This window comes from Garra rufa, chromosome 9 (genome assembly GCF_049309525.1).
Source record: "Garra rufa chromosome 9, GarRuf1.0, whole genome shotgun sequence".
NCBI classification, from domain to species: Eukaryota; Metazoa; Chordata; class Actinopteri; order Cypriniformes; family Cyprinidae; genus Garra; species Garra rufa.
Genome location: NC_133369.1, coordinates 3,675,329 through 3,691,590, shown reverse-complemented (window position 1 = coordinate 3,691,590; position 16,262 = coordinate 3,675,329). Strand labels below are relative to the sequence as shown.

The 16,262-nt window shown below is 31.3% G+C and overlaps 1 protein-coding gene across 1 annotated transcript in view; it reads right to left on the bottom strand.

The window, feature by feature from the left end:
* Nucleotides 1–5,380: 5,380 nt before the first annotated feature.
* LOC141342481 (sodium/hydrogen exchanger 1-like) overlaps nucleotides 5,381–16,262 on the bottom strand; it is a 36,617-nt gene continuing 25,735 nt past the window's right edge. Inside the window, exons 3-9 of the mRNA XM_073846938.1 lie at nucleotides 12,832–12,971; nucleotides 11,206–11,276; nucleotides 10,334–10,510; nucleotides 8,671–8,782; nucleotides 8,470–8,571; nucleotides 8,221–8,302; nucleotides 5,381–5,691 (exon numbers count right to left, since the gene is read on the bottom strand). Of these exons, the coding sequence (XP_073703039.1) occupies nucleotides 5,381–5,691; nucleotides 8,221–8,302; nucleotides 8,470–8,571; nucleotides 8,671–8,782; nucleotides 10,334–10,510; nucleotides 11,206–11,276; nucleotides 12,832–12,971 (995 nt within the window). The remainder of the gene's footprint in view (nucleotides 5,692–8,220; nucleotides 8,303–8,469; nucleotides 8,572–8,670; nucleotides 8,783–10,333; nucleotides 10,511–11,205; nucleotides 11,277–12,831; nucleotides 12,972–16,262) is intronic.

Here is a 16,262-nt window from a genome sequence, read left to right as displayed (position 1 = left end):
ACTGTAACTGCTCTCAAACATGCTTAAACTCTAAAGATGACTTTATAAAACTATTTACTGGAATGTGCATGATTTATTTATGTGCTCTTTATTTCACCCAAAGACACCAAAAACTGACCTTTTGTCTCATAATTTTGACCTTTTGTCCTAATTTCCACTTTTTTAAATCTCATAATTTTGCCTTTTTATTTAATATTTTCGATTGAGCAAAAACTGTACAATTCTGAAATATTTGTACTATATAAAAAATAGTTGAATGTATTTTATAATGCAAGTTATTCCTGTGATTTCAAAGAATTTTTAGCATTAAAATTATTTTTTACTGCATTTTAAATAGTAAAAATTGTTCACAATATTACTTTCAAATAAATGCAGGCTTTGTGAGCAGAAGACACTTTTTAAAAATTAAAAACATTACAAATGTCCAAAAAACATTTGACTGGTAGTGTATATACTTATATTTAAAAAATAAATACTAAAAAAAAAAAAAAAAAAAAAAAAAAAAAAAAGAAAACTACAATAAAAAAAAAAAAACTGAATATTAATAGAACACTAAAATAACACTGGTTCCAAACCCATATGCTCATATATTTTTTTTTAATTGATTTTTTTTTTAAACATCTTGAAACAAACAAACAAAAAACGAAAGCTGAAAGCTCACTTTTTAATAGCAAGATGTTCAAACTGCACCTTTTCCTTGTTTTTGGGTGAAATAAATAAGATCACATGATTAAAACATCATGCACATTTCAGTAAATAGTTTTATAAAGTCATCTTTAGAGTTCAAGCATGTTTGAGAGCAGTAACAGTTTTTCAGGATAATCCATAATCAATAATGCAACAGCAAAATTGAGAAACACCCTGAAACGAAAGTAAATGTGCAAACCAAACAGAACTGAAAACAGCTGAATATTGATAGAACAACTCTTATAGTTTCTTATGTGAAAGTTGAAAGTATTAACAATCATTTCTGAGAGAAACAGGTTTCTAGTCTTTTCTAGTCTGCATTTAGATGAAAATGAGCTCAGGTTATTCAAGTCAAATCTGCTGAAAGCAGAATAAGCTTTTGTAACAAACAGCTTGACAGCAGTTTAAAGATACAGAATGCACAAAAACTGACCAAATAATGTAAACGCAAACAAAGCAGAAGGCAAAACTATGCCATGCAAAAAGTAAACAAGTACATGTTTTCATGAAAAGGCTTTATGGTGAATATGACTGGAAAAATGATATGCAATAATGAAAATTATTCAAACGAATCAGTGACAGGCAATACAAATGAAAAAAATAAAAAAAATAGAACAAAAAGACAAACAAAATGCAGAATATATGCAGGCATGCAGACATTAAAAGTACAGAATACCATAAAAAAAAACCTCCAGAAATATCAGACAAGGGCAGATCATTGGTATTCAAATTCATGTCAAAGACAAAGAATGTTTTGAGGATTTTTTCATTACTAAATTCTGTCATCATTTAATCACCTTTTGTTATTCCGAAGAGGTTAAGTGTAAGTAAAGTAAAAAAAAAAAAAAAAGTTTATTTAAAGTTAAATAAAAGTCAATAAAAACAAATCAAGACTGGTTCCAAACCCACATGCTCATATATGTATATATTTTTAAGTTTTACGTTATAATTTCAGCTTGATCTATCAATTTTAACTTTGTCATAATGACTTTTTACCTCATAATTTGACCTTTTTTTACTTACTCCATGTCATAATTTATTCTTGACTTTATGCACCATTATTTTGACTTTTTATTTAATATTTTCGACTTAGCAACAACAGCACAATTTTGAAATATTTGTACCATTTAAAATAACCGTTTTCTATTTGAATGTATTTTAGAAACACAATTTATTCCTGTGATTTCAAAGCTGAATTTTTAGCATTAAAATTTAACATTTTTATTTTGACTGGTAGTGTATGTAGTGATATTTAAAACATAAAAAATTAATAAAAATGACAAACACAACAAAATTACTAAAAATATAAATTATACATATACATATATATATCAACCCCCCCCCCCCCCCCCCCCCCCCCCAAATTCAAAATATTATCAAAAAATATTCATATTTTTTTCTATGCAACACAAAGCTGCATAAAGATCCACTGAAAAATAACAGCATACAGGTTGAGTAAATAATGACAGAATTTTTATTTGTGGCTAAAATATTCATTTTTTCCCTCTCTCTTCATTGATGTGAATACAGAAGTCAAGCATACATCAAGACAACCCAACCTGCCGTAATTGCGTTTGTAGACGGCTGTGGACATTCATCAAGCACAACAGAGCAGATCAGATGAAAACCAGCTCACGCACAAACCTGTGAGACACACCAAACCCGGAAACCAGCAGAAACCTGTTCGACTGCATGAAACCAATCACAAATCTGATGAGGAAGGCAGAAGATGACATATCGTGTCTTGTCAAAGGCCAAAAATAAAACGCTAAATAACTGTTCAGTTAGCACTGTAATACTTCAAAGCAGAATATAGACATCTACAGACCGTATGCAAAATATATCCATCACATCTCACATTAAAATAAGACTAATCTACTCTCTGTGCATGCAAAAGACTTTCTGATTTTAATATATTAGTGACTCTTTTGGAATATGCATGGCACCTCTAGGCTGCAGGAGAACCAGAGGCCAGTGTTTTGATACTCGAGGTGCAAAGGCTTTAAAGGGAATAATTCATACTCCAGACTCTGCATAGTTCTTTCTTTCGGGATACAATCGTACTGTTTGGGGGTCATGCAACACAAAATCAACACTTCCAAACTCACGTTTCTATCACACTGGCAGTAAATATATATGTGTGTGTGTGAATTCAGAGCTACATGGTGAAGGGTTTCAGAAAAAGGGTTGATCTAAAGATAAAGGACTAATTCCCCCCAAAATAAGCTTTCATGTCTTTATAGAAACCCATTTCTGACAAATGAGGGGGGGAAAGACGCTTTTGTAAGTCTTAATTATGACTGAAGTCAAAATGATGAGATAGAAAGTCACAAATACAAAATAAAAATGTGAAATTATGGTGCAGGTCATCATTATGACTTAGCATCTCACAATTACACCTTAATTTCAGCTTTGTATGTACATTTTGACTTTTTAATCTCATAATTTTGGCCTTTTGTCCTGTTTTCCACTTTTTATTGTATAATTAATTCACTTACTGCATGCTGTAATTTATTTTTGATTTTACGCACCATAATTTTGCCTTTTTATCTCATAATTTCAACTTTGTGAATTTCAACTTTCTATCTCATAATTTCGGTTTTCGACTTGACAAATGCCTTGGCATGTCATAATTCAGACTTAAAATTTCATATTTGGATGTTTTATGTCACTTATGGCTTCTCAATTATTTGTAATAGTTTATATAATAAATATGTTTAGCATGTCATAATTCTGACTTAATATCTCATTATTTGAATTTTTTATGTCAATTATGGCTCATCTCATAATTATGACTCAGCATCTCATATTTGGACATTTTTATCTCATAGTTTTGACGTCATAATTTTTCACTTTTTATCTCAATTTCAGCTTCTTAGAATTTCGACTTTGTAATAGTTCATCATAAATTTGTCTTAGTATCTTAGACTTGTCATAATTTCCATGTTTATTTCATACTTATTTGCTGTCATAATTATGACTGTGTCAATTTTGACTTTTTATCTCACATTTTGACTGACAAAATGAATTACTCAATTTTTACTTTTCATCTCAGTCTTGACTCGTCATAATTTCTTTTTATCTCATACTTATTTACTGTCATAATTATGACTGTCAATGTCAACTTTTAATCTCATATTTTGACTGACATAATTTGACTCATAATTTGCACTTTATCTCATACTTGTGACTTAGTATTTCATATTTTGACTTCACTGTGATTATCTCAATGTTGACTCTAAATAGTCAAAAGATTAGATACTATGTCATAGTTATGATTTACCATGACTTCTTAAGGCAGAAATGGGCTTCTATAATTGTATGACTTGGAACGTAATGTACAACACTGTATTTTGTCTTTGTTGCGATTCTGACTTTTTATCTCATATTTGAGACTTGTCATAATTTCCACTTTTTACCATACTCATAATTTTGACCTTTTAAGTCATATTGATGACTTCAAATAGTTAAAACATGAGATACTGTCCTAATTTACCCTCACAATTGACTTATTATCTCATATTTTGATGTCCTATGCCATAATTATGATTCACCATTGACTTTTTGAGGCAGAAATAGGCTTATAATTGTATGACTTCAGAAGAATAAATTAAAATATATTGTATAAATTCCTACAGAAAACAGTTTAGATACTTTTAAGATGCTTTTTTGTCCTTTTTGGAGATAGGGACACTAAGAACTTTTATGGAGAAGAGCTGTGTGAAGAATTAACATTCGTCTTTCCATGGAAAAAACATAAATAAATCAGAATTTTGGTTTGGAATCAAACAAAGAAACAAAAATGAGTAAATAATGACAGAATTGTGTCCTTTCTGCATGAACTATTCCTTTAAATCAACATTTGCTGACATGGAGTGCTCATGGCCGCTCACCAAAGCGCTTGAGTGCATTTAAAGGGAGTTAAAGACTATTAGACCAAAATGTTCTTTGATATAAAGTACGAGCAAAGAAAACAGGAAACACGATCACAACCAATCAAACTGGTCAATCAATGCTTTGTGTAAAATAAAAGTCTCTACATGTAATTTATGCAAATCTCTTTGTGCAATCACAATGAACATAGTTGCTTCTCAGGTGCACTGCAAATGGAGCGTGACTTGATGAAATAATAAGCCAGTGTAAATATGCACCATCTGTATAACTACTGTATGAGAAAGGCCATAATGTAACCGGTTTCATATTGCTCCTGATAAACAAATATAATTCCCCTAGAGGTAAAACGCAACTGATGCTCGCGTCACGAAAAACAAAGGCAATTCATGTGAACGAACACAAAAGAAAACAACAACAGAATCGTTTCACCTGAATAGACTGAACAGTGCGACCGTTTGGTAATGCATAGATCCGTTCCCCTCGTCTGGAATAGTACCATTCCGTAGCAAACGCAAGGCGGGAACGTTCACTTCCGAACCGGACATGATGCGACCAGAAATAACAGACAATCGCTCATCGCTTAGGATTTGAGTCACATCATGCCTGGTGCGAACAGTGTTAGGCTTCAAATGAAAAGAGCAATGATAAACGAAAAGAAAATCAATGGCTTATTTTGATCGCTCCCTTTCATTTCCTTTATTTTGGTTCATTTTCCTGACGTTCTGGTTTTGGCTTCCTGCAGATTATACATCTGTCCTCCACGTTTCAGCAGTTAACGATCCTCCTTGAGCTCGTTCTCTCAGGGGAGGAAGGGCTCGTCCTCGTCTTCCTCTTCGGGGGCGGGGCCTGGGTCGCTCAGACAGCGCATGAGCCGTTGCTGCGGCTCCCTGTCGTCGTCCTCGTCTGGCTTTTTGTCCTTTCTCTGCTTCGCAGGAGAGGGCACTTTCATGGTGAGGCCGAACTCCTCTTCATCGCTCACCTTCGGCTGGCTTCCTTTCTTGTCGAACTCGTCCACCACGTTGACGGACTCTGGGCTCTGCGGCGAGGCGAGGTCCACTTTAATGGTGGGGATGCTTTCTGTGACTGACTTGATGCCCCATGCTTGAGGGTCTGTGGGAGGAGAAGCGATTAGGAAATGAATAGATGCTAGACAGAAAATCAGTGCTTTACTCCAGTTATGTTAACTTAAATTAAAGCTATTAAAAAGCTGTTTTCATTTATTGAAATAAAGCTGAAATAAAATTAATTATAAATATTAGATGAAAAACTTGGAACTTAAACTAAAATTTAAATAAAAACTGAAAATATAAAGTTTAAAATATAAAATACTGAAAATTGTTACAGCATTTAAATAGTACTAATAATACCAAAGATACATTAACTTGAGCCAAGTATAAATAATTTTATAATTTGCATTATATAAACAGATAAATAACTTCTCTTTATTTTTGTTTTTTACTTTACCTTTACGTTGGCATATAGTTTTTTTATTGGAAGAAAAAAAAAAAAGAAACATATATATGGGGTTAGACAAATATAAAAACCCCTCTAAAACTTAAACTAAGATTAAAATTAAAATGAAAATACAAAAAAAAAACAAAGTAAAATATATATTATTATATATTATAAATGAATAAATAAGTGATATTTTTACTTTTATTTATATTCAATTTAATTAAAAAGCTACACAGAAAATCAGTGCTTTACTCTAGTGTTGCTATTGGTAACTTAATTAAACCTATTAAAAAAATCTGTTTTCGTTAATTAAAATAAACCTGAAATAAAATAAACTATAAATATTAGATGAAAAATGTAGATGAAAATAAAATATAAAAATAAAAACAAAAACATTACTAAAACTTAAACTAAAATTAAAAAATGCAGATTAAAAAAAAGATTATAATAGTACATAAAAGTAAAAATACTACTTTATTGAAAGATCAATTTAATTAAAAAACGTAAGTATAATAATTGATATAATATGCATTATATAAAGATATAAAGAAATTCTCTTTATTTTTTATATATTTTTTTTTACTTCATTTTGTTATAGTTTTCTTGTTGGAAGTAAAAAAGTTAGTCAAATTTGAAAAGGTTATTGAAAAAAAAACAAAAAACTACTATTTATTAATATGGGTTTAGAAAATTATAAAAACTCCTAAACTCTAAAACTTAAACTAAAATGAAAATGAAAACATAGAAAGCAAATGAAAAAAAAAAAACTATAATTGTATGTAAATATGCAACATTACATTGATACAATATGCATTTTTGCTTTTTACCTCGTTGGCATATAGTTTTCTTGTTGGAAGTAAAAATGTAATCAAATTTAAAGAGGTTTATGCAAAATATTTTTTTATTAATATGGGGTTAGAAAAATATAAAACTCTAATCTTACTAGATTTTGCTTTTCAAGAACATTTAAGTATATTTAAGTTTATTTAATGTTATTTAAATAAGACAAAAATACTGAACTTAAACTAAGATTAACATTTAAAATATAAAAAGCAAATAAAGTATAAATATTATTATAGCATATAAACAAAAGTAAAAAAAAAAATCACTTCTTTATTTAAAGATCAATTGAATTAAAAAGCATAAGTATAACTGATATATTATACATTATATAAAGAACTTTTGTTTTTATTTTGTTTTTACTTCATTGGCATATAGTTTTCTTGCTGAAAGTAAAATTTAATCAAATTTAGAAGGATTCATGCAAAAATAAGAAACTATTTATTATCATGGGGTTAGAAAAAAATAAAAACTCTAATCTTACAAAATGTTGCTTTTCAAGAACAAGTATATTAAAATAAGACAAAAATACTAAACTTAAACTATAATTAAAATATAAAAAGCAAATAAAAAAATGTAATCAAATATTATTATAGTATATAAATGAAAGTAAAAATAAAAATATAACTTCTATATTCAAAGATCAATTTAATTAAAAAGCATTAGTATGATAATTTAAATAATATGTATAATATAAAATATATAAAATACTCCCTTTTTCTTGAATTAATGTTTTTTTTTTATCCCATATAGTTTGTTATTTTAAGCAAAAATTTAACAGAATTAAATGAGGTTAATGCTTAAAACAAAAACAAAACAATTGATCATATTGGTTTAAAAGAAACTTACTAAATTATGCTTTTCAAGAAAATGTATAGTTTTTATGATATTTTTACCTCCTTTAACACCTGACAGCCCTTACAAAAATGCACGATGCTAATTAAAACTTATGCAAAGTACTAGTTATTTTTACTATTGTAAACCATAATCATTGATTTTGGGATCTCTTTTAAATTGTGTATGAAGCATTCAGAATCTTTTTGCCGTGTTGTTATGATGACAATGGTGGTTACTATTATTTTACCGCAATTTTATTGCAGAAACACATTAGTAGATCTTTGAATATGAAGGAATATGGTTTGACAGTTGAACTTAAAGTGTTAATCACTAGGTGGCGCTGTGCAATAACTCTATCCTGCATGATTGTCAATTCACTGCACATTCACTGAGAGGGAAGACCTGAGGCTGAATCCGCTCGGAACAAAAGAAAGAGATTTCAGTGACACAACAGGATCCTAAACTGTCTGTGCCTCAGTGATACAGCAGAATAAACGGCCGCCTCACCCGAAGACAGTCGAGCTCGAGTGATGGTGGGTGAATCAGGGGCATGAGCAGGAACAGTGAGGTAATTGTTCATCTGCGATATCTGAAAGCAGAGAGATAAAACATTTAACGCAATTATTCAGCTGTGATTAATTAAAGCACATTCCACCTCTCAAGACATATAGCGGTCAACCGAGATGACTCATTTAATATTTTAGATACTGATAATCTAGTTGTATCCAGTGATGCATTGATCTATTAACATCAAACCTTCTTTTCCAGCTCCATCATTTTCTTCCGTTTGATGAGGATCTCGTTCCAGCCGTCCTCGTACGGATCAGCAACCAGTGTGTGTCTGTTGTACGAGCGCAGCTGAAAATGCATGTGGCAATTTAGTTTGAGCTGCATCAATTACACAAAAAAAAGGAAATACAAAAACACCAGTTTGAAAACAGGAAGTTGAGCGCTCACTCTCTGGCGAGTCCTCTGCAGGTTGGTGCGCAGGATCTTTCTGATCTCTTCCTCACGAGCCTTGGAGAGCTGCGGCAGCGCCCGGTCCTGAGGCTTTTTGGGCTGGATGTTCCTGGAAAACAAATTCCACACATTTTATGAATTCCACAAGTTCTATATACATTTTAGAAATTCCTTACACCATCCATACATTCCACATTCTATATGCATTACATAAACTGCATGCACTGCACATATTTTTTGTGCATTATATGAATTCCTTACATGTTCCACACTCTATATGTGCATACATTCCGCACATTCCCTAAATTCTTCACACATTCCAAATTGTACATGCATTCCATAAATTCCATAATTTTTATAATGCACAAGGACTATGTAGAATTTATATCTTTATACATTTGACACTCTATATGCATTTCACGTTCTCCATGCATTCTCTAAAGTTCATACATATTCCAAAAATTCAATGAATTGTCAAATTCCACACATTCCTTAATTCCTTACATTTTAAATTCTACGTGCATTCCAAAAACTGCATACTCTGTAAATTTCTTAGACATTCTACAATTCATATGAATTCTATAAATTGCATACATTCCTCACATTCCCTAAATTCTCCACTCATTCCAAATTCTACATGCATTCGGTTTCATACATTCTATAAATTATTTACACATTCCACACAAGCATTTCACACATTCTCCATGCATTGTCTAAGGTCCATACATATTCCAAAAATATCCATGTAATTAAAAAAAAAAAAAAAAAAAAATTAAATGTAATTTAAAAAAATCCACACATTCTCTAAATTCTTCACACATTCCAAATTATACATGCATTCCAAAATTGCATACATTTCACAAATTCCTAATGCATTATATAAATTCTTTACACATTCCACACATATTATACATTCCACATTCCCCATGCATTCTCTAAAGTCCATACATATTCCAAAAATTCCATGTATTTTAGTCAAATTCCACACATTCCCTAAATTCTTCACACATTCCAAATTTCACATGCATCCCATTAATGGCATAAATTCTACAATATATATATATAATATATAAATTATTTACACATTACAAACTCTATATGCATTTCACACATTTTATACATTCCATATTCCCCATGCATTCTCTAAAGTACATGCATATTCCAAAAATGTAATGCATTTTAGTCAAACTCCACACATTCTCTAAATTCCTTACATACTCAAAATTCTACACGCATTCCATAATTTGCACACATTCTTTAAATTCCTTTTTTATGAATTCCATCAATTGCATACATTCCACACATTCCCTAAATTCTTCACAGACTCCAATTATTCCATACATTCTTTGTTCATTACGTAACAACTCCTTAAATTCAATGCACATTCCACACATTCTATTTGTATTCTATTAAAGTTGTCCAAATGACGTTCTTAACAATGAATATTACCAATCAAAAATTAAGTTTTGATATATTTACGGTAGGACATTTACAAAATATCTTCATGGAACAAAGATCTTTACTTAATATTATAATAAAAACTGATCATTTTGACCCATACATTGTATTTTTGGCTATTGCTACAAATATACCTGTACCATCTAAGACTGGTTTTATGGTCCAGGGTCACAAATTCTAAACAAATCATAAGGTGACTCACTGCATGGAGACGGTGGATGGCATGGCAGAGGGAAGCTTGGCTCCTCCGCCGCTCTCCACCAGCTCGATGGCCTGTTTCATCTCCATCTTGTGGTAGAAGGCGATCAGCTGTGGTTCTTTAGAGCGCTCACCCGCTATCAGGCACTTCTTCACGTACTTCTTATTGAACCGGTTCAGCCTAGAAATGAAAAGGAAATGGTGAAGCTTTTGGTGGTTTGTGGTTATTTTTATCCAGATAACAAACCTCTGTGCTTCCAGCATCATTAGCAGCAGAGAAACACTAACACTTTGTCTGAAATCTGTGGTATATATTGACGTATGCATTGAAATGAGCAAAACTTCATCTCTGATCCAAAATTTAAATCCTAAAATTCTCTTTCTACACTGCAACAGCACAGTGCATTAGAATTATTATTTTTTTCTTAGTCTTCTTAAACCGGTTCAGCCTTGAAATGAAAAGGAAATGGTGAAGCTTTTGGTGGTTTGTGGTTATTTTTATCCAGATAACAAACCTCTGTGCTTCCAGCATCATTAGCGGCAGAGAAACACTGATGCTTTGTCGGAAATGCGTGGAACATACTGACGTAACATTGCATTAAAATGAACAAAACGTCATTTCTGATCACAAATTAGATCCTAAAATTCACTTTCTATGCTGCAACAGCACAGTATATTAGAACGAAAAGATTTGTGAACTCAACCAACTAAACGAAAAGCACATCTGCCCTCAAACTATCAGCCAAATATCAGTAACATCATTCATTTAAAATACATATCGCATCTAAATCATCAAGATTCATACAGACTTCAAAATCGCTCTCAGAAAAGCTGAATGTGACTTCCATGCATGACTTTTTTGAGTTAAATACATACTTGTCCTTCCAGTGATGATGTCCGTAATGTCCGCAGATGTCCTCGATGCCGGTTAGCAGATGGTCCAAAAACTATAAACAACAAAATGACAATTTAAAACGCTGTTTAGGAAACATAAACTACAATTTTCAATCAATAACGCTGAGATTATTATTTAAACAGAAGCTGCAGCTGGACATGATTTTGATAATGAGCATTAAAGTGGACAGCGGAGAGATTTCTGCCAGTCACTCACAGCATTAAACAAATGAGACGCTCATGCAAATGGGTGTTTCCATAGCAACAATCAGCTTTATGAGCGATGAATAAATGCCAATTTGTGGGCAAAATGTTCTGTACTGAATTTTGTGGAGTGGGTCCAAGCTCACGTCTGTCATACAAACTGCCTCCTGCTTTTTCCATAGAACATTCATATTGAACTCATAATAAAACATATATTATATATAATATAAAATGTAACATAAAATGTATGTATACATTCAAATAAAAATGGACATATAATTAAATGTACATATACACTACCAGTCAAAAGTTATGTAAATGTGACATTGTGACACTTTAATGAAAATTAAAAGATGGCACAATTATCATTTTACTTGAGTTTGTTATTTCCCATTTCTTGATGGCAATTATTTTCAGTTTCTAAGTTGTAACTTGAATTTATTTCTGAATTAAATCAGCATGCATTTAAGGTAGTAAAATGTACACTACCCTAAATAAGACAATTTATTTATTGCATTATGGTAAAGAGAAGGTGCTTAATTATCATTGAAATAATGCCACAATGCAAAAATGGGCTTCATTGTCTTTATACTAATTTTTTTTTTTCTATTTTATTCCTGTGATTTAGGTGCGAAACATGACCTGGACAAATTCCGGAAACATTCTTATTTACCTAAAGAGTAAATTCTTTTAAGAGATTGAGAGATTATTCTATTATTTTTAAGGACAATTAAGCACATTTTCTTGCAAAATTTTCATTAATGTGACAATGTTTAACTTAAGTTTATCATTCCCAATTCCGGGTGGCTTTTAATTTAAATAAAAGTAATTCAAATGAATACAGCAAATAGTATGACAAACAAAACATAATTTTTTTAATAACATATATATATATATATATATTTTTTTTTTTCCTTTTTTTATTACTTTTTTTGCATTAGGTTGCATAATTCTAATGAAAATAATGTCACAATGCAAAAATCATAGTGGTTTAAAAATGAGGTTAATTTTCTTTTACAAAATGTATTTTTTTTTTTCTATTTCAGTTTGCTTGGAAATTCGACCTTGAAACATTCTAGGCAGATTTTTGTGAGATTCATTTGGTCACTTGGTCTTTAAATGTTTTGACACCTGTCATTCTAAATATATCAAGCAGTATTTATGTACTGTAAACCTGTGACTGTCCCAGTATTTGACCAGCAGGTGGCACTCAAACACTCACCTTCAGTAGTACTGAATGTTACACAAACACAAATGAGAACAAATAATTTAATTATTATAATTATCTCATCTAACCCAGCCGAGCTTGTTTTATTATAAACAAGACTGTGTAATCGATTCTGTTCGGGACTGGCAGAATATCAAGGAAGCATAAAGTACTCCTGAATCACAGATGAGCAGAACCTGTGTGTGAATCTCTTCATTAATAGATCGCTTCGTTTCCTGTTTCTTCTTCACCGCCAGGAGGTCCACTAGAGGTCGAATGGTCATGCCCTGCCAAAACAAAGAGAGGAGCGAATATTGACGACTGCTCACAGATGGTCCTATTTAAATGCAAACAATAGAGCTTTAGTGATTCCAAAAATAAAACGAAACAGCATTGCATTGCATAAAGTAAGTTAAAAATAAAAAAGCGTAACAAATATTTCTCAGACTTCTAAAAAAAAAACTGTCACCAAATTAGATATTAATTTGCATTGTATTGCATAAAATAAAATAAAAAATAATAAATTAAACTAAAATATTAGCATTGTATTGCATAAAATAAAATAATATCACAACTTTGCAGGCCAACATTTCTGAAAGACCTCTAAAACAGATCTGTCACTGCATTATAAATATTTGCGTCGTATTAAATAAAATAAAATAATTTAAATAAAAAACAAAATGATAACAAATGTGCAGCCAAACATTACATTAAACATTAAATAAAAATAAAATAACTGTGCAGCCAAACTCAAAAATCTCTAAAACAGATCTGTCACTACATTAAAAATATTTGCATTTTATTTCATAAAATGCACTGCATTAAAATAATAAAATAAATTAAAATAAAATAAAATAAAAGGTAGACAACTCATATGCATTGGCCCCAAAGAGGTAAACTTCAAATTGCATGAAAGTCATAAAAATAAATAAATTAATAAATAATAAAATAAAGTAAAACCAAAGCACAACTGTGCAGCCACACATTTCTCAAAAACCTCTAAAACATATCGGGCATTGCATTAGAAATATTTGCATTGAATAAAATAAATAATGAAAATAAAATAATTGCTGGAATAAAATCAAATAATATCAAACTATGAAGTGTACAGGCAGTGGGTGGCCCCTCCTGTCTTGAGCTGTGATTCATAGCATGTCCTTGCTTGTCCATGCATGATTTTTCATATTACAGTTTGCTGAGCAATGGTGAAGGACACAGGGGTGGCAGTGTAACTGTGACTGCAGTGTTTATTACATTGGCATTGTTTCCAGAGGAAAAGGGTTTTTCCTCAAGGTCAAATGCTGGCAGAGATCAGGCTCTACCGCATGCAGCAAGTGCAAATGCATCATTACATCTGACACTGCAAATTGTCTCCACCTTCCACTTCCTGTGAATGGCACGAACTCATGCAGCGAGATCATAGATTGACACCCGTATGCAATGACCCCAAATAATGCTGCTAAGACTGTAGGAAAGTCACTGCATTAGACAGAAATATGAAAAAAATTAAAATGAAAAATAAAATACAGATATTCTCTCTCTATATGTATTCACCCAAAGAGGTAAACCTAAAATTGCATGAAACTTACTGCAATAGATGTAGATGCATTGCAAAACAAAACAAGGCTAGACATAAAAAAATTCTTTCAGAATAAAAACTGTGCGGCCAAACATTACATTAAACATTAAACTCAAAAACCTCTAAAACAGATCTGTCACTGCATTAGAATTCATAAAATGCACTGCATTAAAATAAAATTAAATAAAATAATATAATATAATTGGCCCACTAAATAAAACATTGGCCTACTAAAATAAAATAAATATAACACAAGAATATATATAAAAAATGTATATGATAATAATAATGAAGGGAAGACATCTAATATATAAATAAACATTATATATAAAATATAAATATTTAATCTGAAAGTCACTGCAATAAATACAGCTCCATTGCAACGCATAAAAAATAAATAAATTAAAAATTAAATTTAATTAAATAAATTAAATAATAAAAATGAAGGCAAGGCATCTAAAACATATTCTCTCATAAGCAATGGTCCTAAAATTGCAATAAATAACATAAAAAAAAATTTAAAAATAAAATAGCTTTAGTCTTTAATAAAGGCCTTCTGTTTGACATTTCGATATATTACTACAGAAAGGTCCAACATTACATGACAGACAATCACAAACACATCCTGAATATAAAACAAAGGTAGGGTAACACAAACCTCGCAATTTGAGACTGTCCCTTACGTCTTTGTTTAAATGTGTGGATAGAGACGCACTATTTTAAACCTGACACCAACCAACAGCAGCACACCGAGGAGAAGACAACAATTACTCTTCCAGCCTCCACAAAGGAGAGAAAAATCTCCTGAAAACTTCCCCTGTAATAAGTTGTCTGCAGTAAATCAGCATTGTCAGGAAGAACCAGAGAACCCGAGTGTCGTCTTAAACCACGGTGATGAGAGCAAACCTATCTGGCCCCAAAGAGGTAAACCTACAATTGCAATAAATGCAGCTGCAAAATAAAAAAATAAAAAATAAAATCTAAAAACAGATATTCTGTCATATGCACAGGTAAAAGTAAAATTGCATGAAAGTCACTGCAATAAATACAGCTGCACTACAGGGCAAAATAAAATCAAATAAAATTAAAAAGGCAGACATCTACAAACAGATATTTTCTTATATGCACAAGTAAAACTACAATTGCATGAAAGTCACTGCAATAAATACAGCTGCACTACACAGCAAAATAAAAAATAAATAAAAAAATAAATAAAATGCAAAAAAAAAAGAAAGAAAAGAAAATAGCAGACATCTAAAAACAAACATTCTCTCATATGCACAGGTAAAACTAAAATTGCATGAAAGTCACTGCAATAAATTCAGCTGCACTACACGGCTAAATAAATAAATAAATAAATGAACAAATAAAATAAACAAATGAAGGCAAACCTATCTGACATATTAAAACATGAGGGATTTACCGTTTCTGCAGGTTTTATGTATGTTAAATTTAAGACTTAAGATCAAGTAAGGAATAAATTTGAATTAAATTTGATACATCAACATGGTCTTAACTCATGTTTATTAAAAGTCAAATTAAGACTTTTAAAGACCTTTTTAAGAGCCACAGAAGCCCTGCAAACTCTCACAAGGAGATTGCAATAGATCTGCAAAGCCGTTTGCATTTTTAACCTGGCCCTAAACCACTCAGACTCACTACAACTCTAAGACATCAGCCCAGCATCAGTAAATCCATGATACAAACATGTGAAGATCTGCATCTGTGTATGTACACAGACTTTGTGCTGGTCCTGCTCTAATTTGTAGCACTGTTTCCACAAAGCAGAAAGACTCTGTTACGATATCAGTCATTCAAAACACAAACCAAGAGGGTTACTTTCATTTCCAGCAGCTCATGCATGTGTCAGAGCCATCAGGGCTCACAAAGAGCCGAGAGAGACAGAAGAGAAGGAATAATGGCGTAAAACGCTCATGGCAAAAACAAACAAATAAGAAAGCGTTCGATAATCCAGCAGCCAGTAAAACCTGATGGAGCGTAGGGATGTTCAATAAACAAGTCTGAGGCAATTATGTCAGTATTTTAAAT